The sequence below is a fragment of the Pristiophorus japonicus genome, chromosome 13 (assembly GCF_044704955.1).
Source record: "Pristiophorus japonicus isolate sPriJap1 chromosome 13, sPriJap1.hap1, whole genome shotgun sequence".
Classification (NCBI taxonomy): Eukaryota; Metazoa; Chordata; class Chondrichthyes; family Pristiophoridae; genus Pristiophorus; species Pristiophorus japonicus.
Genome location: NC_091989.1, coordinates 61,468,500 through 61,494,303, shown reverse-complemented (window position 1 = coordinate 61,494,303; position 25,804 = coordinate 61,468,500). Strand labels below are relative to the sequence as shown.

The window sequence follows — 25,804 nt, the reverse complement described above, 5'->3', positions numbered from 1 at the left end:
ATCTTTCCTCTCTTTATAACTTTTTTAGGCATCCTTTGCTGATTTTTAAAAATTTCCCAATCCTCTGGCCTCCCACTAATCTTAAAACTTGGTATGCCATTTTTTTTCAATTTGATAGCATCCTTTACTTCCTCAGTTAGCCACGGATGGTTCTCCCTTCTCTTAAAAAGTCTTTACTTCTCATTAGAATATATTTTTGTTGAGAGTTATGAAATATCTCCTTAAATGTCTGCCACTGATTATCAACTGTCTTACACTTTAATCTATTTTCCAGGTCCACTTTAGCCAACTGTGCCTTCATACCTTTGTAATCACCTTTATTTAAGATCAGGACACTGATTTGAGATCCAACTTTCTCACCCTCCAACTGAAAGTGAAATTCAACCATGCTATGGTCACTCTTTCCTAGAAGATCTTTTACTATGAGATTATTTATTAATCCTGTCTCATTACACAGTACCAGATCCAAGATAGCCTGCTCCCTGTTTGAGTCCACAACATACTGTTCAAAAAATGTTTACTTATTCCCTCTCTCAAGAATATATTTAACTTTTTCTCATTGTTCCCTTCGCAAGGATCCACTGAATTAATTTCCAAGGTGCAAATTTGATTTAATTTTCCAGTGCCACAGCTGGACAAAGTTCCGTTATCGCCCCTTAGTTGGTTCCTGAACTTCTCACTCCCTACTCTAATAGACATTTGACTAAATGCTTCACAAAATAACCAAGTTACAGCAGTATCAGTGACAGTTGCACTGTTTATACATCATAAAATTTATACATTATAAGTGATGTTTTGCCCCTTTCATTTAAAAGAAAGGACATTGCAGTGCAACTTCAATGCCACCTGGTTATAACTGAAATCAAATTTGGGGAGGAGATGAGAACAGGTCAGTAGATCAAAGGAGGGCAAATCAAGAAATCACGGGTTCTTGCGCCCGCCATCCCCCTTTATCCCTGCCTCTGTATTTGCTTATAAACTCCCAAAATGTCATCAGCCTGAAACATTAACTCTGTACCTCTCTCCACAGATGCTGCCTGAACAGTTGAGAGTTTCCAGTTTATATTTCAGATTTCCAGCATCCCCAATATTTCACTTTCGTTTAAATGTAATGTGTTGGGGGAAGGAGAGTTAGTATAGATCAGCAAGGATGGGGTTGAGGGACCAGTCGGTCTTCGTGTGGGACAAAACGTGAACTGTTGTGGGACAGGTAGAATTTATGTAGGGTAAGAGGATAGCCAGGGCAGTGTTTGTGAACAGTCAAGTCTGATGGTGCCAAAAGCTTTTATATGGGTTTCAGCAGTGGATGGGCTGAGGTAGGGGCGGAGGTGGGCAATATTGCAGAGGAGGATTATGTGGTCTTGGTGATGGATAGGATACGACGTTTAAAGCTCCACTCAGACCCAAACAGAATGCCAAGATTGCTCACAGTTTAGACCAGCTGTCTGTATGATTGGGGTCACTATTACCGCACCAAAAGCAATGAAGGAAGCAGAATGCATAACAGCTTTTACAAAGGGAAATAATAATAATTTTTTTTTTTATAAAGAAAAATAAGAAAATGGTATGGAGAAGGGGCAGGGAATTGAGGCTAAGCCAATAGCTCTTTCAGGATAGCTAGAGAGGAGGGTCAGTAACCAGAGGACACTGATTTAATATAACTGACAAACGAACCAGAGGGGAGATGAGGAGAATGTTTTCATTAAGCGAATGGATATGATCAGGAATGCACTGCCTGAAAGGGTGGTGGAAGCAGATTCAATAGTAACTTAAAAAAGTTAATTGGATATATCGTTAAGAAAAACATGTGTAGGCGATGGGGTAAGAAGAGCAGGGAGTGGGACCAATTGGATAGCTCTTTCAAAGAGCCAGCACAGGCACGATGGGCCGAATGGCTTCCTTCTGTGCTGTACAATTCTATGATTCTACTGCTCTATGGCAAGACACCATGTTGCAATCATTTTATTAACATTATACATAACAGCTCATGTAAATTTCTGTACTTTCCCCACCACCTCCTTTTAATTTAAATCACACCTTTCTCTGTGCAAAATGTCAGACACATGAAAAATCCTCCTGAGCCCCTGGCAATGCAGAGTGAGCAAGCTGCTAAGAGATACGAGACCAGCCTGATGAGTTCCTCTCGCTCCTTGTGGAAAAGCACTTTGCTTTACTGAAAAGTTCAGCTAAGACCAGGAACTTGGTTTGAGGAGAATATCAGTCGTAATCCAATGTTTTGCTAATTTATGACAGTGCTGTGGCATATCACTGCATCATTTTTTGAAGAAGGGTCTGATTTTGTCCAAACACAAAGTGAAATGGTAAAAAAGTTAAAAAGTGTACATATGCAGCACCTTATTATTTCAGTCAGAAAGTTCGCAAAGTGCTACATAAACAATGGCATGCAGTATAGCCAATTAGCGCATAGCAGGATCACGCAAACACCAATAATCTGTTTTTGCCGCTGTTAGTTGAAAGAGAGATGTTGGTCAGGACAGAGACACAATGCTTTGCTCATTTCTGGTTAAATCGGCAGGATCTTTAATGCCCTTCTTAAATCACCAGAACGGACAGACTGGGCCCAAGTTAAACTCTCACCCAAAGGTTAATATCTGTCAACACAACCCTACCTCAACCTCAATTAGTCAGCTTGAACCCACCATCTTCACACTCAAAGGAAAGTGTGCTACTAACTGAACTTTATGTAAACCTTTATAGGACTCCACCAGACAGAATTCAAAGTTACCTGCCATCATGGCTATAAGACTAGCCTTGTAGATGTTTGTGAATGAACCCAATTCTCCTGTTCCAAGTATAGTCTTCATGTGGACTTCTCCACAGACATCACGACATTGTTGAATCTCCTTATACAGCTCTAAAAACACCATACATGTTAATAGCTTGAAACGGAAAATTTCAATTTACAAATATGACCATGCTGTTCCCATTCTTCCCAATGTGCTATCTCTAATATGCTGCCCCTACTTTCTCCAAAGTACTATCCTTAATATGGCACTCCCGCTTTCCGTATTTTCCCTAATGTGCGATCCCGGATATGCTAGTCCCACTCTCTCTCTGATGTGTTTCTTCATGAACTGCTGCAGTGCGTGTTGTGAAGGTGCTCCCACAATACTCATTTTTGAAGTGGCTTGCTAGACCACTTCAGAAGGCAGTAAAGAGTCAACCAAGCTGGCGTGATCTGGAGTCACATATAGACCAGAGTAAGGACTGCAGGTTTCCTTCTCTAAAAAGGACATTAGTGAGCCAGTTGGGTTTTTAAGATAATTCAACAGCTTCATTGTTACTTTTACGGATACCAGCTTTTTAAAAAAAATAAAAATAATTCAAATTCTCAATCTGCCATGGTGAGATTTGAACTCATTAGGATTATTAGTCCAGGCCTCTGGATTAGTAGTGCAGGGACAGAACTAGTACACAACCGTAACCAATGATGTGTTAAAAACCAAAAAGGTCAATAAGCAGGGGGCATAGATTTAAAGTAACTGGTAGAAGAATTAGAGGGGAGTTGAGGAGAATTTTTTTCTCCCAGAGGATGGTGGGGGTCTGGAACTCACTGCCTGAAATGGTGGTAGAGGCTGAAACCCTCACAAGTACTTGGATATGCACTTAGAGTGTCGTAACCTACAAGGCTATGGACCAAGAACTGGAAGGTAGGATTGGGCCGAATAGCTCTTTTTCAGTCGGCACAGACGTGATGGGCTGAATGGTCTCCTTCTGTGTTGTAACTACACTTCCAAGTTGAAAGGTAAATGTCAATCAGGAAACCCTTTGCATCAGAATAGAGAATTAACCTAGTAATCGGAACATAGAAACAAAGAAAATAGGTGCAGGAGTAGGCCATTCGGCCCTTCTAGCCTGCACCGCCATTCAATGAGTTCATGGCTGAACATGCAACTTCAGTACCCCATTCCTGCTTTCTCGCCATACCCCTTGATCCCCCTAGTAGTAAGGACTACATCTAACTCCTTTTTGAATATATTTAGTGAATTGGCCTCAACAACTTTCTGTGGTCGAGAATTCCACAGGTTCACCACTCTCTGGGTGAAGAAGTTTCTCCTCATCTCGGTCCTAAATGGCTTACCCCTTACATTTATCCACATTATACTTCATCTGCCATGCATTTGCCCACTCACCTAACCTATCCAAGTCACTCTGCAGCCTCATAGCATCCTCCTCACAGCTCACACTGCCACCCAACTTAGTGTCATCCGCAAATTTGGAGATACTACATTTAATCCCCTCGTCCAAATCATTAATGTACAATGTAAACAGCTGGGGCCCCAGCACAGAACCTTGCGGTACCCCACTAGTCACCGCCTGCCATTCTGAAAAGTACCCATTTACTCCTACTCTTTGCTTCCTGTCTGACAACCAGTTCTCAATCCACGTCAGCACACTACCCCCAATCCCATGTCCTTTAACTTTGCACATTAATCTCTTGTGTGGGACCTTGTTGAAAGCCTTCTGAAAGTCCAAATATACCACATCAACTGGTTCTCCCTTGTCCACTCTACTGGAAACATCCTCAAAAAATTCCAGAAGATTTGTCAAGCATGATTTCCCTTTCACAAATCCATGCTGACTTGGACCTATCATGTCACCTCTTTCCAAATGCGCTGCTATGACATCCTTAATAATTGATTCCATCATTTTACCCACTACCGATGTCAGGCTGACCGGTTTATAATTCCCTGTTTTCTCTCTCCCTCCTTTTTTAAAAAGTGGGGTTACATTGGCTACCCTCCACTCGATAGGAACTGATCCAGAGTCAATGGAATGTTGGAAAATGACTGTCAATGCATCCGCTATTTCCAAGGCCACCTCCTTAAGTACTCTGGGATGCAGTCCATCAGGCCCTGGGGATTTATCGGCCTTCAATCCCATCAATTTCCCCAACACAATTTCCCGACTAATAAGGATTTCCCTCAGTTCCTCCCCCTTACTAGACCCTCTGACCCCTTTTATATCCGGAAGGTTGTTAGTGTCCTCTTTAGTGAATACCGAACCAAAGTACTTGTCTCAATTGGTCCGCCATTTCTTTGTTCCCAGTTATGACTTCCCCTGATTCTGACTGCAGGGGACCTACGTTTGTCTTTACTAACCTTTTTCTCTTTACATATCTATAGAAACTTTTGCAATCCGTCTTAATGTTCCCTGCAAGCTTCTTCTCGTATTCCCTGCCCTAATCAAACCCTTTGTCCTCCTCTGCTGAGTTCTAAATTTCTCCCAGTTTCCGGGTTCGCTGCTATTTCTGGCCAATTTGTATGCCACTTCCTTGGCTTTAATACTATCCCTGATTTCCCTTGATAACCACGGTTGAGCCACCTTCCCTTTTTTATTTTTACGCCAGACAGGAATGTATAATTGTTGTAGTTCATCCATGTGGTCTCTAAATGTCTGCCATTGCCCATCCAGTCAACCCCTTAAGTATCATTCGCCAATCTATCCGAGCCAATTCACGCTTCATACCTTCAAAGTTACCCTTCTTTAAGTTCTGGACGATGGTCTCTGAATTAACTGTTTCATTCTCCATCCTAATGCAGAATTCCACCATATTATGGTCACTCTTCCCCAAGGGGCCTCGCACAACGAGATTGCTAATTAATCCTCTCTCATTACACAACACCCAGTCTAAGATGGCCTCCCCCCTAGTTGGTTCCTCGACATATTGGTCTAGAAAACCATCCCTTATGCACTCCAGGAAATCCTCCTCCACCGTATTGCTTCCAGTTTGGTTAGCCCAATCTATGTGCATATTAAAGTCACCCATTATAACTGCTGCACCCTTATTGCATGCACCCCTAATTTCCTGTTTGATGTCCTCCCCAACATCACTACTACTGTTTGGAGGTCTGTACACAACTCCCACTAACGTTTTTTGAAGTATTTTGAAGGACACTGAAGTATTCAACAGGACATTTATATTATCTGCAATCGGTACATAAACTGACGTGAGACAATTCACCCTTGTTTTTTTTTCTTTCCTGCTTCTGGGAAAACACCTTCCCTTTGGTCTGATCAATGTCCCAGTTGGATCAGAACGATGAAATTATGGAGAGAATATTATGGTGAGTGTAGTAACAATGATTTTCTGATGTACGCCCATGGGTGGCGATGCTGTGCCAAGAGTGGGGTCTCAAAAATCATCTGTTAAACGTAGGACCAGGCCTCAATGGTAACGACATTTTCTATAACGGACGCAAAAGAGCCAGCTCCTTTTACAGCGCTCGGCTCAGAAGAGAATACAGGCAAGTCGTTACAATATAAATTGCATTTTATTTTTAAATGAAACAAGCGCCATCTAAATGGTTGTTAATTGCGTACAATAGAACAGCGCTTACCTTCCCACTGGCCTCTCAGCACCAAGGTTCTGTTAATTACAATATCAATTTCTGTCGCACCATCTTCAATAGCCATTGTTATCTCCTGCAAACGGATCGCCAGTGGTGTCTGTCCAGCAGGAAAGCCAGTTGCCACTGATATGTAAAAAATTATTGTTTCAATGCAGCTTCAGTTATGACAGAAACAAGTTGCATTTCTATAGTGTTCCTCATGTACAGGAACACATTTCAGAGCACTATGTAATAAAAATACAAAACGGGTACCATGACAATCAAGCATGGGAGAAGGACAGAGATATAAAGAGGCCAAGGTGGGAAACCAAAGGCAAGATCAAAAGAGACGTGTTTCCGAGAATAGTTGGGAACGAGGTAGAAAATACCAGAGGGCAGGAACACAGCTGAGAGGCTGACAGTGGTGGAGCAGAGGACAAGGAGAAGTCCAGTGTGAGAGGAGCAGAGGATGCATGCAGGGATATATGGCGGCACGAGATTACTGAGGTAGGGATGGAACTAAGGGCCAGATTTTTGTCGAAAACAGTAATTTTACGTCAAAATTACTGTTTTCGCTGCGTTACCGTTTTTAGGCCTAACTTTCAGCCTTTACGTCATCGGTAAAGTCAGCGTTGCACGACGATTTGCGTGCAAACCGCAAATTTCGGCAACTTTAGTCCAGGGCCGGTAGCGCTGCGAGAGGCGCCTTCGGGAGGGGGAAAAAAATTGCAAAAAACATTCACAAAACCATGACCTACTAAATCGCTGAAAAAATAATTAATAAAAACCTTAACTTACCTTTTTTGCAGGTCTTCACACTTACCGCTGCTGGAGGGCTGCGCTGACAGGTTTGACCTGTCGGCATTCTGTGCATGGCATAAGGATCGGGAGTGTGCCGAAAGTATGACACAAATGCAATCTGCTTCGTTGCACGTCGGCGCACCTCTCCCTGGCGGTACATGGAAGCGACGCCACAAACAGGTACCCGAGGATCCCGCCAACTGGGTTTTCGGCGCAAAGCGTCAAATCGCGACGGAAACCCGGTAGCAAACCTGGCGAAAATCCAGCCCAATGCCTTCCCTTGATTTGGTATCAAGCACAAGTTTTGAAATGAATATGCTGAGGCACATGAAGTTAGAGGAGCATGGAGAGGACGAGGGAGGGGGCGATGGCAATGTGAAACTTACTGCAGGGGAGGACATGACCTGTGAAGGTTTGGATAAGCTCACACTTGTGGAGGGTTGATGCAGGGAGGCCAGACAGCAGAACACTGAATAAATCAAGCCCCGAGCTAATGAAGGGTTTCAGCGCCTGAAGGGGAGAGATACGGGCAGAGGGAGGGATTGGTGCATAGGAGGATGAAACGGATTTTGACAATGTGGATGTGGGGCAGGAAGCAAAGTTGGACACCACGATTCAGTGCTTACACCAGAATGTACAAGCTTACATTTTTCAATTGGCATTATTTTCATATTAGCAGCGACTCATTTAAAATAACACCAATCATAAACTCAAGGTCACAGTTTTCATAAGAATCATTGCCTAAACAATATTGACTAAGTATATATATTTTTTTCAAGTTAAACATATTTTACTGTCATTTCATAAAAAGGTTTCAAGTTACTTTCATACCTGAGGCAACAGGGATATTGCACTGTATAGCCTTCAATGTTTGCACTGCATCAGCCACCCGAGATGGGTAAACACACACTGCACCAGTAGTAATACCTACAAAAAACAGCACAGATTCACTCTTCACTCTTTAATACTTTGAACAGGATTAAGCATGTGTAAACTACATATACCATGAAGATAAACCGTACATACATCACAGGTATGACATTAACACTTTCTGTTAACACAGAAGTTAGCTATGAATTATTTACATTATTTTAATCTCAAGGAACACATCTAAGAGAGCAGACTGCAGCTTGTATGCCATAAACCTTGACAAGCCTGTCCTCAATGTCCAGGCAACTCAACCCCATTTGCAGTTGTATTTCTTGCTTGCTGTTTAGTGCGGTTTGAATTTCATGGGACTGGAGATTTGCAACGGATGTTCTTAGCTCTGTTGCTTCACTAACTGGATAAATCCTAAATCAGAACACAGATCTGTTCCCATCACCGACTCGTACAGAATGGCAAGAGCATAGATTTCAAATTTATACATGGCCCATGAAGACAAAAATCTTCTCTGCAATTAGAGCTCCAATTTCACACAGTCCCCACATCTTTTCCCAATAGATATCTGTTCCTCTGCAGTTGGAACTACAGGTTAGGGGATGGGGTGAAATAGTGGAGACGCAAGGATACTTGACATTCTGGAGCTTGGTTTGATTACTTATGGGGATCAGGGATTGCTTACGTAGAGCTTTCCCTCGGGGAGTTGCAGTGTCTATGATAGGGTAGATTGTATGTTGTGAAAGAAGCAGGTTTGAGCAGCTCAGTGGCTTTTTATCATTCCAAACCTGATTATATGGTGAATGTATTAAAGGAGTTTACTGTAAAGTCTTTTGTGACTGAAGCAAACACCACAATGATTAATTGTCAAGAGTGTGGCATTTTCCAGCAAGAAATTTTTCTTTAGCAACATCACGATTTTTTAAATGCAAGGTCGCATTTGCAAACATGCTTAAAAAGACCAGCACTTTACAATAAGGGTGCAAAGGAATGCAGTGGAATGAAGAGGGTAGGATCAACGCTCAGTCTATCAGAAGAGGCGATTGCATGCTCTACCTTGTCCAATCATTAGTAACATTGACTCCTGGGGAAAGGCAATAAAAGTCTGTGGCCAATTTCAGAAAAAATTCTAAGAAATTCCTCTATGACCCCCGAAGACAAGCAAACTCTAGATCATGGCTACTGATAGAAACAGAAAATAGGTGAAGGAGCAGGCCATTCGGCCCTTCGAGCCTGCACCACCATTCAATATGATCATGGCTGATCATGCATCTTCAATACCCCACTCCTGCTTTCTCTCCCTTTAGCCGTAAGGGCCACATCTAACTCCCTTTTGAAAATATCCAACGAACTCGACTCAACAACTTTCTGCGGTAGAGAATTCCATAGGTTCACAATTCTCTGGGTGAAAAAGTTTCTCCGTATCTCGGTCCTATATGGCTTACCCCTTATCCTTAGACTGTAACCCCTGGTTCTGGACATCCCCAACATCGGGAACATTCTTCCTGCATCTAACCTGTCCAATCCCATCAGAATGTTATACGCTTCTCGGAGATTCCCTTTCATTCTTCTAAATTCCAGTGAATATAAGCCTAGTCGATCCAGTCTTTCTTCATATGTCAGTCCTGCCATCCTGGGAATCAGTCCGGTGAACCTTTGCTACACTCCCTCAATAGCAAGAATGTCCTTCCTCAGATTAGGAGACACAATACTCAAGGTGTGGTCTCACCAAGGCCCTGTACAACTGCAGCAAGATCTCCCTGCTCCTATACTCAAATCTTCTCGCTATGAAGGCCAACAAGCCATTTGCTTTCTTTACTGCCTGCTGTACCTACTTTCAATGACTGATGTACCATGACACCCAGGTCTCGCTGCACCTCCTCTTTTACTAATCTGTCACCATTCAGATAATAATCTGACTTCCTGTTTTTGCCACCAAAGTGGATAACCTCACACTTATCTACATGCTACTGCATCTGCCATGCATTTGCCCACTCACCTAACCTTTCCAAGTCAGCCTGCAGCCTCTGAGCATCCTCCTCACAACTCACATTGCTACCCAGCTTAGTGTCATTCAATTCCTTCATCTAAATCATTAATTTATATTGTAAATAGCTGGGGTTCCAGCACTGAACCTTGCAGTACCCCACTAGTCACTGCCTGCCATTCTGAAAAGGGGCAGTTTATTCCCACTCTTTGCTTCCTGTCTGACAACCAGTTCTCTATCCACGTCAATCTATTACCCCAAATTCCATGTGCCTTAATTTTGCACACCAATCTCTTGTGTGGGACCTTGTCAAAAGCCTTTTGAAAGTCCAAATACACCACATACACTGGTTCGTCCTTATCCACTCTACTAGTTACATCCTCGAAAAATTCTAGAAGATTTGTCAAGCATGATTTCCCTTTCATAAATCCATGCTGACTTGGACCGGTCCTGTCACTGCTTTCCAAATGCACTGCTATTATATCTTTAATAATTGATTCCAGCATTTTCCCCATTACCGATGTCAAGCTAACTGGTCTATAATTCCGTTTTCTCTCTCCCTCCTTTTGTAAAAAGTGGGATTATATTAGCTACCCTCCAATCCACAGGAACTGATCCAGAGTCCATGGAATGTTGGAAAATGACTACCAATGCATCTACTATTTCTAGGGCCACTTCCTTAAGTACTCTAGGATGCAGACTATCAGGCCCTGGGGATTTATCGGTCTTCAATCCCATCAATTTCCCTAACACCATTTCCTGACCAATAAGGATTTCCCTCAGTTCCTCCTTCTAGTATTTTCAGAAGATTATTTGTGTCTTCATTAGTGAAGACAGAACCAAAGTATTTGTTCAACTGGTCTGCCATTTCCTTGTTCCCCATTATGAATTCACCTGATTCTGACTGTAAGGGACCTACATTAGTCTTCACTAATCTTTTTCTCTTCACATATCTATAGAAGCTTTTGCAGTTAGTTTTTATGTTCCCTGCAAAGTTACTCTCATACTCTGCTTTCCCCCTCCTAATTAAACCCTTAGTCCTCCTCTGCTGAATTCTAAATTTCTCCCTGTCCTCAGGTTTGCTGCTTTTTCTAGCCAATTTATATGCCTTTTCCTTGGATTTAACAATATCTCTAATTTCCCTTGTTAGCCACAGTTGAGCCACCTTCCCAGTTTTATTTTTACACCAGACAGGGATGTACAATTGTTGTTGTTCATCCATGTGATCTTTAAAATGTCTGCCATTGCCTATCTATCGTCAACCCTTTAAGTATCATTCGCCAGTCTATCCTAGCCAATTCATGTCTCATACCATCGAAGTTACCTTTCTTTAAGTTCAGGACCCTAATCTCTGAATTAACTGTGTCACTCTCCATCTTAATGAAAAATTCTACCATATTATGGTCACTCTTCCCCAAGGGGCCTCGCACAACAAGATTGCTAATTAATCCTCTCTCATTACACAACAGCCAGTCTAGGATGGCCAGCTCTCTAGTTGGTTCCTCGACATATTGGTCTCGAAAACCATCCCTTACACACTCCAGGAAATCCTCCTCCACCGTACTGCTACCAATTTGGTTAGCCCAATCTATATGTAGATTAAAGTCACCCATGATAACTGCTGTACCTTTATTGCAGCATCCCTAATTTCCTGTTTGATGCCATCCCCAACCTCACTACTACTGTTTGGTGGTCTGTACACAACTCCCACTAACGTTTTCTGCCTTTGGTGTTTCACAGCTCTACTCATATAGATTCCACATCATCCAAGCTAATGTCCTTCTTTACTATTACGTTAATCTCCTCTTTAACCAGCAAAGCTACCCCACCTCCTTTTCCTTTCTGTATATCCTTCCTGAATATTGAATACCCCATCACTAGACATACAAATTAGCCCCCATGCCCCAATTTTCTTGGGAACATAGGCCTGTACAGGCCTGGAAGTGGCCATCTCCATCTAATGTTTTGGCCCCAAAAGTCACAGGCTTCTTAATTACTTTAAAATAAACAGTGCTAGCAGAAGTCATGCAAGATTGTTTGAATCCAGCTACCTTTATCGTCCATGTTCAGACTTTTCAGCAGGTCTTCTCTGATGGGATGCTTGGCTTTGTAGCAGAGTCTTTGGACATTTGAGGGGGTGTCATCGCCAGATAGTGTAGTGAGGTCGATACAGGTGACCGCCTTCAGCAGCCATGCAGCCTGTGAAATAAGATACGGTGAAGGGGAAGAGACAAAGAAAAATCAGACTGGCACAATTCGTCAGAAGAAAAAGTAATGCAATATTAATTTTCTGCCACGAGACAAGAGTGCCTACACTCACAACTGTCACCCACAGCTTTGACTAGCAGGAACACGACAGTCCTGACTGCTGTACTCAGGTCTGAACCTCCTGGCACCAAATGGGTTGCGGACCAGTATCCTTCCCCCTCTCTCTGACGGAGATAGTTATCCGTTTGGTTAAAGTGACGGTAAGAGAACATTTTGATGCTTTCTGTTTCACTCTCTGCTTCACACGATTAAATGTTGTTAACAGGGTATATAAAAACATCCTAGTACCGGTTATAGTTGGAACAGACTTTTGGTAACAGACTGAGCGAACCGTTGCATTTTAGTCCTCTAACTAAGGTGTAGATAGTAATAAGGCATTCTTGAAATTGCCCATTGGATTGAACTTTGGCCTTTTGAATAACCTGAATCTCAGATGTCATCAGATCAATTTTGACCCTTCTGTTTACAGCACTGAAGAAAGTGACATTGAAAGAAACCGAGTGTGTACCATAACAACACCGGCTTGTTAACATAAATCAGAAATAAACAATACAATCTATTTGCACAGGCTTGTTTACAAAAGGACTCATCATTACAAAGCCCAGCTCAGGGAGGGGTGTGCACATATGCAACTGAAAATCAGCTGGAGCTTCAAACGAAAAGGATATTTAGCAAAGTAGATTGGCATAGAATCACAGAAATCACCACACAGGTGACAATTTGGCTAATTATGCCTGTCCAATACTAGCTCTTCAACCTGAGCTGCCTGCTTTAATCCCACTTCCCTGTCCTTTCCATGTAAAATTTCAGAGGTTTTAAGATCGCAACAAGATAAGGAACGCATGTCTAGGGGCTCTATTTTCCCCAGTGATTTGCGCCGTTTTTTTGAGCAGGCTGCTTTTTTTGGCCCAAGTTAAAAAAAAGTTTCCCCAATCAATTTGCACCGGCATAACTCAGTTACGATTTTTGGTACTTTTTTTTTTCAACCAAAGGGGGCGTAACCTGCCACCCGCACCAATTCTGGCCATTTAGGCAAGTTTGGCCAGCTAAGAGTTACTCCAGTTCTGCTGAGGCCAGCGTATGTGGCCTCTCCAGAAAAACCTTCTGGAGAGTAAAAGAAATTGGCGCAGGCAAGGAAATTGGCACAGGTAAGTGCAGCAGTTGCCCGACAGCAGTAGCAGGCAGTGGGGGGCGGTGGAGCCTTTCGGGTGAAGTTAGTTGCGGGTACCGGGAGGGAGGAGGGCATTCGGCCTGGGATGGGGCGGGGGAGCGAACCAGGAGGCCACTCTGGTAGGGCTAAGAGTGGGGGAACGGACCGGTAAGCTTATCGGCCAGGGCTAGGAGCGGGAGAGCCAACCGGCAAGGCACTCGGGGCGGGGGGCGGGCAGAGGAACAGACCGGCAAGCCCTTTGGCCAGGGCTAGGGACCAGGACTGACAAGGCACTTGGGGCCTGGGGTGGGGGAGGAGAGGAGTGGAGAAGAGAGCTGGAGCGACAAGAGGCTCAGGGCAGGCTAGGCAAGCCGACCGGCAAGTCCTTCGGCCAGGGGCAGGAAGCGGGACCAGCTTTAATAATTGGAGGCAAGTTGCTGCAATATATTTTAATGTGTTTTTAAGTTGATGCAATGTGTTTTAATGTGTTGGGATGTATGTTTCACTTTGCAGCCTCAGCTCACATTGTGCTCCTGGTTACCATGGCAACCCAATCTTTTTGGCGCAGATCAAGGTTCCATTCCCAAAACTAAAGGACAGGTTAGGCCACGCCAAAATGAAGAAATCCAACGGGGAAACTTAGAACATTTTTTTTTGGCATACTTAGGCCTCCAAAAAACAGGCATAACTCTTCAAGTACACCAAAAGAACTTTGGGGAAAATTGAGCCCTAAATTTTTCTAAGAGCACTATTACTATTTATTGCTCAGTCGTATAGACTCTACATCAACGTTCCCTATAAGCTGCGTGGTCACGCATCCCAGGATCGGCTTTTTAAATGTTAAGTTTCGCACATGCGAGAAACTGCGAATGGGCCGCGCACCCAAAAAAAAGACGTGTCCAATGCTAATGGACACCAACAACCTCTGAAGGTGCATCTATGAACAAAATAGTCTTCTATTTCAACCCGTTTCTGTTATGACTGCTGGGATTGCTTCATTTTGTTTAAAAATCCATGGGCTTTCTAGATAATTAGCAATTTGTTGACATATGTGGTCAAAGCTCAGTATAAAAAATACGTTTGAAAGATCACTTATTCCCAATAAAACTAGCGCATAAAATACAGAAGTGACCTCTTCCTTGCCAAGTAGTATTGTTGACTGTTGATAATCAGTGATAACCCACAGGCAATCCTTAGCCTCAAACTCTCAGTGGAATTTGTTGCAAATGTGCTGCATCAAATACCGTGGCACTTCTGTGCAATTACTGCACATCATGTTTATGGGGTGTTGAACCAGTGGAAACATTTCTCAACTGCACAGCACTTCAGCGGCGCTGATTAAGCTGGTTATCATTCAGCGTCTGAAGGTGCATCGCCAAATTTAACTTCCTCCTTTTTGTCATTATGATGGGTTGTTGGGTCAGGTCAGAAACAAAATCAATTTGCTGATTCAGTCAAAACTTTCGACACAGAAAAAGAGAGAATTGTGCCAAAATGATTGTTGTAATTTATAGCAACAGCCAACCCGGCAAACAGTGCATGTGCCCAGCAAAAAGCTCTTCAGTTTACAGCCCAGAATAAATCTCGGCCTCTCATTGTCGAATGGCATGAAGAACCTGCATTTATATAGCGCCTTATCACATTCCCAAGACATCCCAAAACCTTTCACATCTGTCACATTTTGGGATTTGGATTTTTTTTTTCTTTCAAGGAAAAAATGTGGAGATTAAATTACGTTTAAGGGTTGTTTTCTTGAAAACAAAATGAATTCATACAGGTTTAAAAAGGCCACAGGCTGCAAGCTTGTCTTGTGAACCCCTCTCTGACAGGATCTCCCACTCCCTTCACTCTTGCTCAAAGGAAGGCAGGTTATCAATACATTACAGCCTGGGCAAGGAGCAAACCACGGAGTTCTCAGCAAGCCCAAATAATGTTGAGCGACATCAGCAAAAGAAAATAGAATGCTAAACTGTAAAGTGAAAACAGTAGAGTACAGAGCGGAGGAAGCATTGCTCAAAGCGTACAGAACTCAGGTCACACCACAAGTACTGCATCTCCTTCCTGTCACCAAGACACAAAGCAGATGGTTCAGTGAGATACCAGAAGGAAAACAGCACCCCAGCAGGGAGTCAATGCCTTGGCAGGCCAGGCTGCAGAGGTGTGGGCAAAGAGGTAGGAGGAAGGGGACAAAAATAGGTTGAGAAATATAGCACTGGAGGCCGCCATGACGGCTCTTTAAAAAAGCTATCCAATTTCCAATTAGTCCCAGTCCCCCTTTCTTTTCCCACAGCTCTGCAAATTTCTCATTTTCAAGTATATATCTAATTCCCTTTTGAAAGTTACTATTGAATCTGCATCCACCACCCTTTCAGGTCATAACAATTTGCTGGGTAATTTTTTTCCTAATTTTCCCCGATTTTTTGCCAATTATATTAAATATGTGTCCTCCAGTTACCGAACCCACTGCCAGTGGAAACTGTTGCTCCCCATTTACTCTAAGAAAACCGTTCATGATTTTTAAACCCTCTATTAAATCTCCCCTTAACCTTCTCTGCTCCAAGGTGATCAATCACAGCTTCCCTATTTTCTCTCCACATAACTGAAGCCCCTTATCGCTGGTACCATTCTGGTAAATCTCTTCAGCATCCTCTCCAAAGCCATGACATCCTTCCTAAAGAGCGGTGCCCAGAATTTGGGCACAATACTCCAGCTGAGGCCTAACCAGTAATTTATAAAGGTTTGCATAACTTCCTTGCTTTTGTAGTATATTTATAAAGTCAAGGATCCCATGCATTTTTGAAACAACCTTATCAACATATCCTGCCACCTTCAAAGATTTGTGTACGTTCACCCCAGGCCTCTCTGCTCCTGCACCCCATTTAAAATTGCACCATTTAGCTTATATTGCCTCTCCTCATTCTTCCTTCCAAAATGTATCACATACACTTGACTGGATTAAATTTCATCTGCCATGCGTCTGCCCATTTGACCAGTCTGTCTACATCCTCCTGAAGTCTGTCACTGTATTCCTTATTGCTTTCTACATTTCCAAACTTAGTGACATCTGCAAACTTTGAAATTGTGCCCCTGTACCCAAGCTCAGGTCATTAATGTAGATCAAAAAGTGAAGTGGTCCCAATAACGACCCCCGGTAGATACCACTGTATATTTCCACCTGGTCTGAAAAACAACCATTAACCACGACTCTCTGATTTCTGTCCCTTAGCCAATTTCATATCCACGCAGCCACTTTAATCCCATGGGCTTCAATTTTGCTAGCAAAATTGGTGAGGAAAATAGATCACGTTAAATACTTACTTGCCACTGCTTGGACACATTCCTCCTCGTCTGTATTTCTTTCGCACGTCTCAGAACAGCTGGTTGATTCACGGTAACTCTGGATAGCCAGCCCAAATCTGAAAAGGACAATCAGACCGTGAAAACATGTTATCCCTTCCCTCCCAATACAGTACAATGCACAAATTAAAACAATGGCAAGTTGTCAAATGTTGAAGGAAATTGTATCCACCGACTTTTCAAGATCAAGAGATACTAATACTGAAATTGGAAGAGCAAATAATTCACCCAACAAAAACCTGAAAAACATAACTAGGTGTCACAGAAAGAGGGTGCACCAACGTGCCATCCACACATCACAATGCATGGGTGCACCAACATGCTGGCAGTATTCTGGATGGATTAGCCACAATGGGCCGAAAGTCCTCCCTCATCTGTATCTATTGTGTGATTTTGAAGTGAAAGATTTACTGCTGGTTGCCACAGAACTAGTCTCAGATCTAAAAGCTGGCTTGGGATCTGTAAAAGTTCGAGAGAAAGCAACCGCGCCTTAATGCAATGCAGATAATGTAACAAGTCTGCTCCGCTGGTGGGAATCCTTGCCCATGGCAATACAGACTCGTAAAATTGGCCGATGTCAATGGGCATCATTGACCCTGAAAGATTAGCCAAGCTTTGTAGCTCAATTTACCAATGTGTAGTCTAAGCTCATAGGCATAACAATCAATGCAGCATTTTGGAATTTAATAGCCATGCACCAACTATAAAAGTAACTGCATTTTTCTAGATTCTTCCCCTCCGCAAAATTCCAACAATCCTCCTTTAATACAGTGCACCTTTCTCAAAGGCCGGTATAACACTACCAGATTCTGGAAGCTTAGCAAAGTAGTGCACTGAAATTCTGCTCGCGGCTTTCAAAGTTGAATGCCTTTGTTCCATCAAAAATTCTGTGCACATGAAACATCACAAGATTCACTCTACGCTGACCAGGCCCTGGAACCAGTACAGTTCCCAAATTAACTCATTTCAAGTGCTTTCCGCCAGCTCTCCAACATTGCATCTTTCAGCTGCCTTGGATTTATGCTCCTGGAATCAAACTTAAGACAAATAATAGTCGCAGATTCGTTTCGACATGGTTGATTCACAGGCTGTAATGCAACAGACTGACCTTGTGCAGCAAGATGTACTTTACATAATATCCTCGGCTCTGACAGACCCTCCTCCATTCAACTTGTGAAGAGAGCATCGTGGCATAATTACACGGCGCAGACCATGCCTGGGTAATCTGTTTCTTCATTACCTTCCCCTCTGTCTAACGTTGCCAGGAATGCCATTTTGTAATAGGATCTCCAAGCATGTGGCTGTCCCATCATGCACTTCACACAACACCACAGCAACACACATTAAAGAACAAACTAAAATTTACAAATGTTAGAAAATAAATCATGTTGGCATGAAGGGCAAGCAAGGTATTCAGAGAAGTGCTTAGTTTAAGAAGCTCACAGACCAACATTGCATGCCCAACAATGCCAAAACCATGTCTGATGAATATTGGACAACTACTTTTCTTAACATATTGCACAACTTACCACATGACCAGAGCGATTTCTGAAAAACAAAATCAGCCCTTTTTTTGACCAGAGCACAATGAAATGCTGCAGTCCTGTTTTTGTACACTGGAGGGAGATAATATATAGTACACCCAGAACCACAAGTTGCTGAAGCATGATACTGCAGCAGTTTAGTGCCGGCTCCTTGGGAAAAATCTTTCAATAGGTGAATATTTTAACATCAGGCTTGTAGGTCACCACGGACTCCTGAAATAAATCTTCCCTTTCCTCCTCATGCTCGTAACTCAAAATCAGAAGGGAGAGTATAAGGAGTATTTATTGGCCAGTTAAATGCACATCAACCATAAAAGCTCTAGCTTGGTGGGGGAGGGGGGGGGCGGTCACCTCATGATTCCTCAACTTATTGCATCTTCTCTTCCTCTTCTCAGCTTCCGTGGTGTCCGGTTATAGAGGGCCCTTCACTTAATTTCTCAACAGAAAGAAAACATACCAAATACTGATGTGATTCTTTAGTAAACTCAGTATGAACAGACCAGAACAGATTTCAGTGAAAATCAGTAGAGGAGATGATTTCAAAATTGAAACAAATAAATTGAGAGGGCTGACCCATATACTTCTTTTTCTTTCCCTAAATACATAATATTTTGGATAAGTGTGACGTTTCTGTTTGGAACTTAAAGATTTTCCCTGTTTGTAAGTTTTTTAACTTTATATTATTTTGCCCCTTACAAGCTGGGCCAATACCTTTTCATTATCAACTTCATAGAACTGCTCAACTCGATGCTTTCTTTTCATGTTTTAGTTCAGTTATATCTAAATAGCTGTAATAGCTGTGAAGCAAAACATCTCGCCCAATGAACACAGCCATATGAGATTGTCAACATAGTACAAACCACTTTCTGCAAAACTTAATTACTGCCCCAAAATTAATAAATCCATGTGACCTAGAAATATCTGCATACAAGTTTCAACCCGTAGCAACAGAAAGCTCTCTGAACTTTCTTCATAAGACATCCCTTAATTGATTTAATCAACATGGATTGGTTAAACCAAATGACCTGTTTCAATGTTGTACAGTAATGTCTATCTGGGATCCAAACAATAGTATATACTTCATTATTCAATTACGAGAGGAATAGCCCAATGAGTAAAAGAAAGCAAGGACTTGCCTTTATATCATGCCTTTCATGAACTCCAGGCATCCCAAAACACTTTACTGCCAATTAAGTCTAATCGTTGGTGTAATGTAGGAAATTTGCATACAGAAAAGTACCACCAACAGCAATCTGATAATGGCAGAGGTTCGGCGAATGTTTGATCCAGAGGGGTGAGTGTTTTTGTGGCGGAGGAGCGGTGACAGATTGTGGCGGAGGTGCGGCGAGATGTTGTGACGGAGGTGCGACGAATGAGGGTTCGGGGCCGAGCAGAGCCGAGAGCCCAGGGGTAGAACGGGTCAACCCACACTGCGATATGTGTGCACACTAGGTCCGTGCAGCAGAGCAGGTCTCCAGTCATCCTGGTTAATCCTTGCCATTGGATAAAGGCCCAACTCTGTCAAGCCCATGTGGTTGCTGATTTGCAACAGTCACCACACGTTAAAAAAATCCACACACAGGCATCTTCCACCCCCTCAACTGGAGTTCAGGACTGGAACATCAGGTCCTTCATTGAAACATGTGAACTCATGGGGAAGCAAGTCATCCTGGTTCGAGGGACTGCTTATGATGATGATGATGACCAGATAATGTGTTTTCAGTGATGTTGGTTGAGGGATATATATTGACCAGATCCAACACCAGAACTTTCTGCATGAAGTAAATAGAGTTCCATTCCTATTACTAGACCCTAAAGAGAATGAGGTTACCTGAATATCTCATATAGCTTCTTTAAATTATATAATTGGCTCATTTTACTATTGGCAACATCTTAGCTTCATGTTATTCTTTGGTCTTGGTATGAGCCATACTGTCCTACCCATTCTTGGGCCGAGCTGCATTTAATGTGTCAAATACCCCTTCCCCCCAAAAGCCTGGGGCTCCGGCAGAGCTCCTACACTGGCTGCAGCCTCCCAAGCTGATGGGATGGGTTCTATAATGGACAGATTATCCAGTGACCTGTAACCCCGCGCCTCACTGAAGCTCCCGCTCAATCTCACACAAAGCTCACCGCCCGCTCCCAGCCCTGGGGACCTGGTGACCGCAGAACCTGATCCGCCCTACCCCACCACACGCGTCCAGCTCTCACCCAGCGGCCTGCCGCAATTTCTCGCTTCCATGGCGCCCAAGGCGAAGATGAATCCCGACAACTTCCGTTCTGTTCGTCACTTCCGGCTCAGCGTCTGTCATTACAACCAATCCCATCAGTGTTAGGGTAATCTGTCCATTCTAGAGCCCAACCCATCAATGTTAGAGTAATCTGTCCATTATAGAGCCCAACCCATCAATCCAGGGTAATCTGTCCATTATAGAGCCCAACCCATCAGTGTTAGGGTAATCTGTCCATTATAGAGCCCAACCCATCAGTGTTAGGGTAATCTGTCCATTATAGACCCCATCCCATCAGTGTTAGGGTAATCTATCCATTATAGAGCCCAACCCATCAATCCAGGGTAATCTGTCCATTATAGACCCCATCCCATCAGTGTTAGAGTAATCTGTCCATTATAGACCCCATCGCATCAGTGTTAGGGTAATCTGTCCATTATAGAGCCCAACCCATCAATCCAGGGTAATCTGTCCATTATAGAGCCCAACCCATCAGTGTAGGTTAATCTGTCCATTATAGAGCCCAATCCATCAGTGTTAGGGTAATCTGTCCATTATAGAGCCCAACCCATCAGTGTTCGGGTAATCTGTCCATTATAGACCCCATCGCATCAGTGTTAGGGTAATCTGTCCATTATAGAGCCCAACCCATCAATCCAGGATAATCTGTCCATTATAGAGCCCAACCCATCAGCCGTGGGTAACATGTCCATTAGAGAGCCCATCCTATCAGTCCCACGGAATCTGTCCATTATAACAGGAGCAGGAGTAGGCCATTTGGCCACGCGAGTCTGCTCCACCATTCAATAAGATCATGGCGATCTGATCTTGGCCTCAACTTCACTTTCCTGCCAACTCCCCATAACCCTAGACTCCCCTATCTTTCAAAAATGTGTCCATCTCCACCTGGTTAGATTGCCAAGACTGGAAATTGGAAGGGAGGAATTGCTAACTTGAAGCTGTAACCTCTTACCCTACTGCACTCATTGTATTGCTATTTATATCTCGGGGCAAAGGAGCGGCGAGAGATCATAGAGCAACATGATTGGGGCCCAGGAGAGGCGAGGGCCAGCCCACACTGCGATATGTGTGCACACTAGGTCCATGCAGCAGAGCTGGTCTCCAGTCGTCTTGGTTAATCCTTGCTACTGGACCAAGTCCTAGCTATGTCAAGCCAGTGTGGTGGCTGGTGTGCAACGGCCATCACACGTTAAAAAAATCCATGCACAGGCATCTTCCATCCTTCAACATGTAATTCAGGACCTGGAATATTAGGTCCTTCATTGAAACACCTGCAAACTCATCCCTTTTTGGCATGGAAACAAGTCATCTAAATACGAGGTACTGCCCAAGAAGAAATATATTCAATGACCCAGCCTCCACAAATCTCGGGTAGAGAATTCCAGAGTCACGACCCTCCAAGAAGAAATTCCTCATCTTTTTAAATGGGCGACCCCTTATTCGAAAACTATGTCTCCGACTTCTAGATTCCCCCACAAAGGGAAACATCCTCTCTGCATCGGCCATGTCATGCCTCCTCAGAATCTTATGTTTCAATAAGATCACCCCTCATTCTTCTAAACCCCAATGAGTAAAGGCCCAACCTGCCTTCATTAAACAAACACTTCATCTCCAGAATCAACCTAGTGAACCTTCTCTGAACTTCCTCCAATGCAAATATATCTCTTTTAAATGAGACCCAAACTCTACACAGTACTCCAAGTGTGGTCTCACCAACACTCTGTAGTTATAGCAAGACTTCCCTACTTTTATACTCCATTCCCCTTGCAATAAAGGCCAACATTCTATTTGCCTTCCTAATTATTTGAGTACCTGCATGCTAACTTTGTGTTTCATGTACAAGGACCTCCAGATTCCTCTGTACTGCAGTCTCTCTTCACTCAATGTTTTATTCTTCCTACCAAAGTAGATAACCTCACATTTTCCCATGTTATACTCCATCTGCCAAATTTTTGCACACTCACAACCTATCTATATCCCATTGCAGATTCTTTGTCCTCCTCACAATTTGCTTTCCCACCTCTTTGCATCAGCAAATTTGGCTACTGTAGATTGTAAATAAAGTTGAAGCCCCCACACTGATCCCTGTGGCACCCCACAAGTTACAGTATGCCAACATGAGAATGACCCATTTATCCCAATCTCTCTTGCTAGCATGGATAGAGGATTGGCTAACTAATATATTACCCCCAGCCTTGTGAGCTCTTATCTTATGCAGTAACCTTTAATGAGGCACCTTACCAAATGCCTTCTGGCAATCCAAGTACATTATATCTACTGGTTCCCCTTTATCCTCATTACATCCTCAAAGAATTCTAAGAAATTGGTCAAACACAATTTCCCTTTTACAAAACTATGCTGACTCTGCTCGATTGTATTATGATTTTCTAAATGTCCTGCTACTACTTCCTTAATAATGGACTTCAGCATTTCCCCAATGACATGTTAGGGCAACTGGTCAATAGTTCCATGCTTTCAATAGTCCCCCTCCTTTCTTGAATAGTGGCATTACATTTGCGGTTTTCCAAACCGCTGGGATCTCCAGAGAATTCTGGTAGATTACAACCAATGCATCCACTATCTGCAGCCACTTCTTTTAAGACTCTCGGATGCAGGCCATCAGGTCAGTCCCATTAGTTTGCCTGGTACTTTTTTTTTGTAATTGTGTTTGTTTTAAGTTCCTCCCTCCCTATAGCTCCTTGATTATTGGGATGTTTTGTCTTCTACCGTGAAGACCGATACAAAATATTTGTTCAAAGTCTCTGCCATTTCCCATTAATTCCCCAGTTTCATCCTCTAAGGGACCAATGTTTACTTTAGCTACTCTTCCTTTTTAATATACCTGTAGAAGCTCTTGCTGCCTGTTTTTATATTTCTTGCTAGTTTACTCTCAATCTATCATCTCCCTTTTTTTAAAAAAAAAGTTGGACTCTGCTGGTTTCTAAAAATTTCCCAATCCTCTGGCCTACCACTAATCTTCACAACATTGTAGGCCTTTGTTTTCAATTTGCTACCAGCCTTAACTTCCTTAGATAGCCACAGATGGTTCATCCTTCCGAGGCTTTCTTTCCCACTGGAATATCTCTGTCCTTCCCGTCAGCCTCCGGTATTAGATCCCATCCCAACAGCCCCGGGCAATCTATACATTATAGAGCCCAGCCTCAATCCCAGGGTAATCTGTCCATTATAGAATCCATCCCATCAGCCCTGGGTAGAAGCCTCCACATCAGCTATGACTAGAGTACACATCATAGAACCCATCAGATTTGTTACAAAGTTGCACATTTTAGAACTGATTTCAATATCCACGGACAGGGCACACATTACATTAACCAGAGCTGGATACATAGAAAAACCTACCCACACAGATCAGTCAATTTAAACCAGGGATTATCGTAGTCTTTCTCCACCACTTCCCAGCCTGGACTTCAAATGAACAGAACTGTATTTAAGGTACAACCCAAGAGGTCCATACAATTTCAGCAGTGACAACCCAGCCAACAAATGCTGAAATTATCTTCCTATACTCAACTTTGTGCCTAAATGGTTTGTTCCATTATTTTGCCAATTACTTATGCAAAACTAGTAAGTCTGTTACCTAGGTTTGTTTTAATCAATTTTCTTGGAAAGTTGATTACCATGTTGGCTAGCAAGGCAGAGAAAATTTGCATCTTACATTATTATGGAGACAGTGAAACTATAGCCATTGAGAAGCAAACATGTAGGATTAAAACAGGCTTTCTCTAGTGTTTTAACTTACAAACTGTACAAAAAAGGGCTAAACATATTTAGAGCTCTCAAAACAGCAAACCAATTGTAACCAATGTAGAGAAAAGTTTTGGGGAAATCTTGGCACAGCATAAGGTCGAAAGCTACGAGGTTTCCTGCCTGAAACAACTTTCTATAGAAAACACAAGATATACTGTTATGATGCCCCATATGGTAACAGTTAGCGAAGTTAAATGAACTGAAATGCCAAAACCCAAGTACCCGAGTTAACATTTGGCTTCAGCTTAAATCTGTAACCTTTCAGCAGATTTGAACTCAACTAGCATTCATGTAATTTTCAGATTGGAAATACATGCATTATTTATTGCATCTTAAAACCGATCAAGAAATACTAGTTAAATTTCAATGCATACTGCTGCCCTAGCTATAGATGGCTAATTTTTTAAGCAATTCAACAAAACCGTTTGTGCCAAAAGATGAAACCCTTAGAGTTAATGTTCAATTGATGTCAGTTATCCATATGAAATTTTACTTCTATTCTGAAGCATTACTATTCTCGTGCCAGGCCATTTAATTGTCTTATCTGGAAGCAGTCAAGTAGTGAACTCATTTTCATCTGCAGTGTATTACTTGTGGCTCATTAACCCACATCCGATTAAGGCTCTGGCACTAAAACACTCAAATGGTTTGAAATTAAATTGCATATAATACAGAATAAAGTCACTTATATAATCTTCCTACATGCATAGTCAGTGCTTTAGGGAATCTATCTTTTGAGGGTACATTATCTTCAATTTCCTCCCCACCCCCTTCCTCAATTTTATTCTCTGCTCTATGGCAGATGCTGTAATGCCTGTACTAAGATTGCCTTCAGTAAGGAACAAGCCAGTGTTTTTAAAGCAAATATGAGATGGGTCCAGGGATACTGATTTTTTTAAATTTCCTTATTGACAGGTACTTAAGACTTCAATCAGCATCTCCCTGCAGCTACAGCTGAGATTAGAAAAAAAGAGCAGGGGGAATTTAAATTGTCCCACAATGAAGTCAGCAACACTACATTTGAGGATTCCCCATTGGAATGTGGGAATTCTAAAATATTTCAATTAATAAGCACCTGTGAATAACTGCCACCTTGGACAGTCCATTTAATGAGGCATGTGCAACAACCTGTACGATTGACACCAAATCATGCTTTGAGAAACTAGCTACTCATTAATCTGCATTCAAATTTAATATTTGAACATGGTCCATCAAAGCAAAAGCAGGATTCATATCTTGACCCACTTTTATTGAGTTTTATATCAGGAGACAAGTGTCACAAAACATTTTGTAAGAGCATTGTAACCCAACAATGCTGAAAATTAGAACAAAAAGAGAAATGGACACGTCAGGATCAGGCAGTAACTCAAAAGGTCATCTATCCCATGATTGGGATGCAGCATTGAACATAACCAGAACTGAACAAGACACTCATTGATCCTATA

General features: G+C 42.6%; 1 protein-coding gene across 1 annotated transcript in view; it reads right to left on the bottom strand.

Annotated features, from left to right (window-relative positions):
• dera (deoxyribose-phosphate aldolase (putative)) overlaps positions 1-20,613 on the bottom strand; it is a 35,577-nt gene extending 14,964 nt beyond the window's left edge. Inside the window, exons 1-6 of the mRNA XM_070896668.1 lie at positions 20,551-20,613; positions 16,757-16,854; positions 12,072-12,219; positions 7,986-8,081; positions 6,363-6,497; positions 2,747-2,875 (exon numbers count right to left, since the gene is read on the bottom strand). Coding sequence (XP_070752769.1) covers positions 2,747-2,875; positions 6,363-6,497; positions 7,986-8,081; positions 12,072-12,219; positions 16,757-16,854; positions 20,551-20,581 — 637 coding nt within the window. The 5' untranslated portion in view covers positions 20,582-20,613. The remainder of the gene's footprint in view (positions 1-2,746; positions 2,876-6,362; positions 6,498-7,985; positions 8,082-12,071; positions 12,220-16,756; positions 16,855-20,550) is intronic.
• Between the last annotated feature and the right edge of the window lie 5,191 nt (positions 20,614-25,804).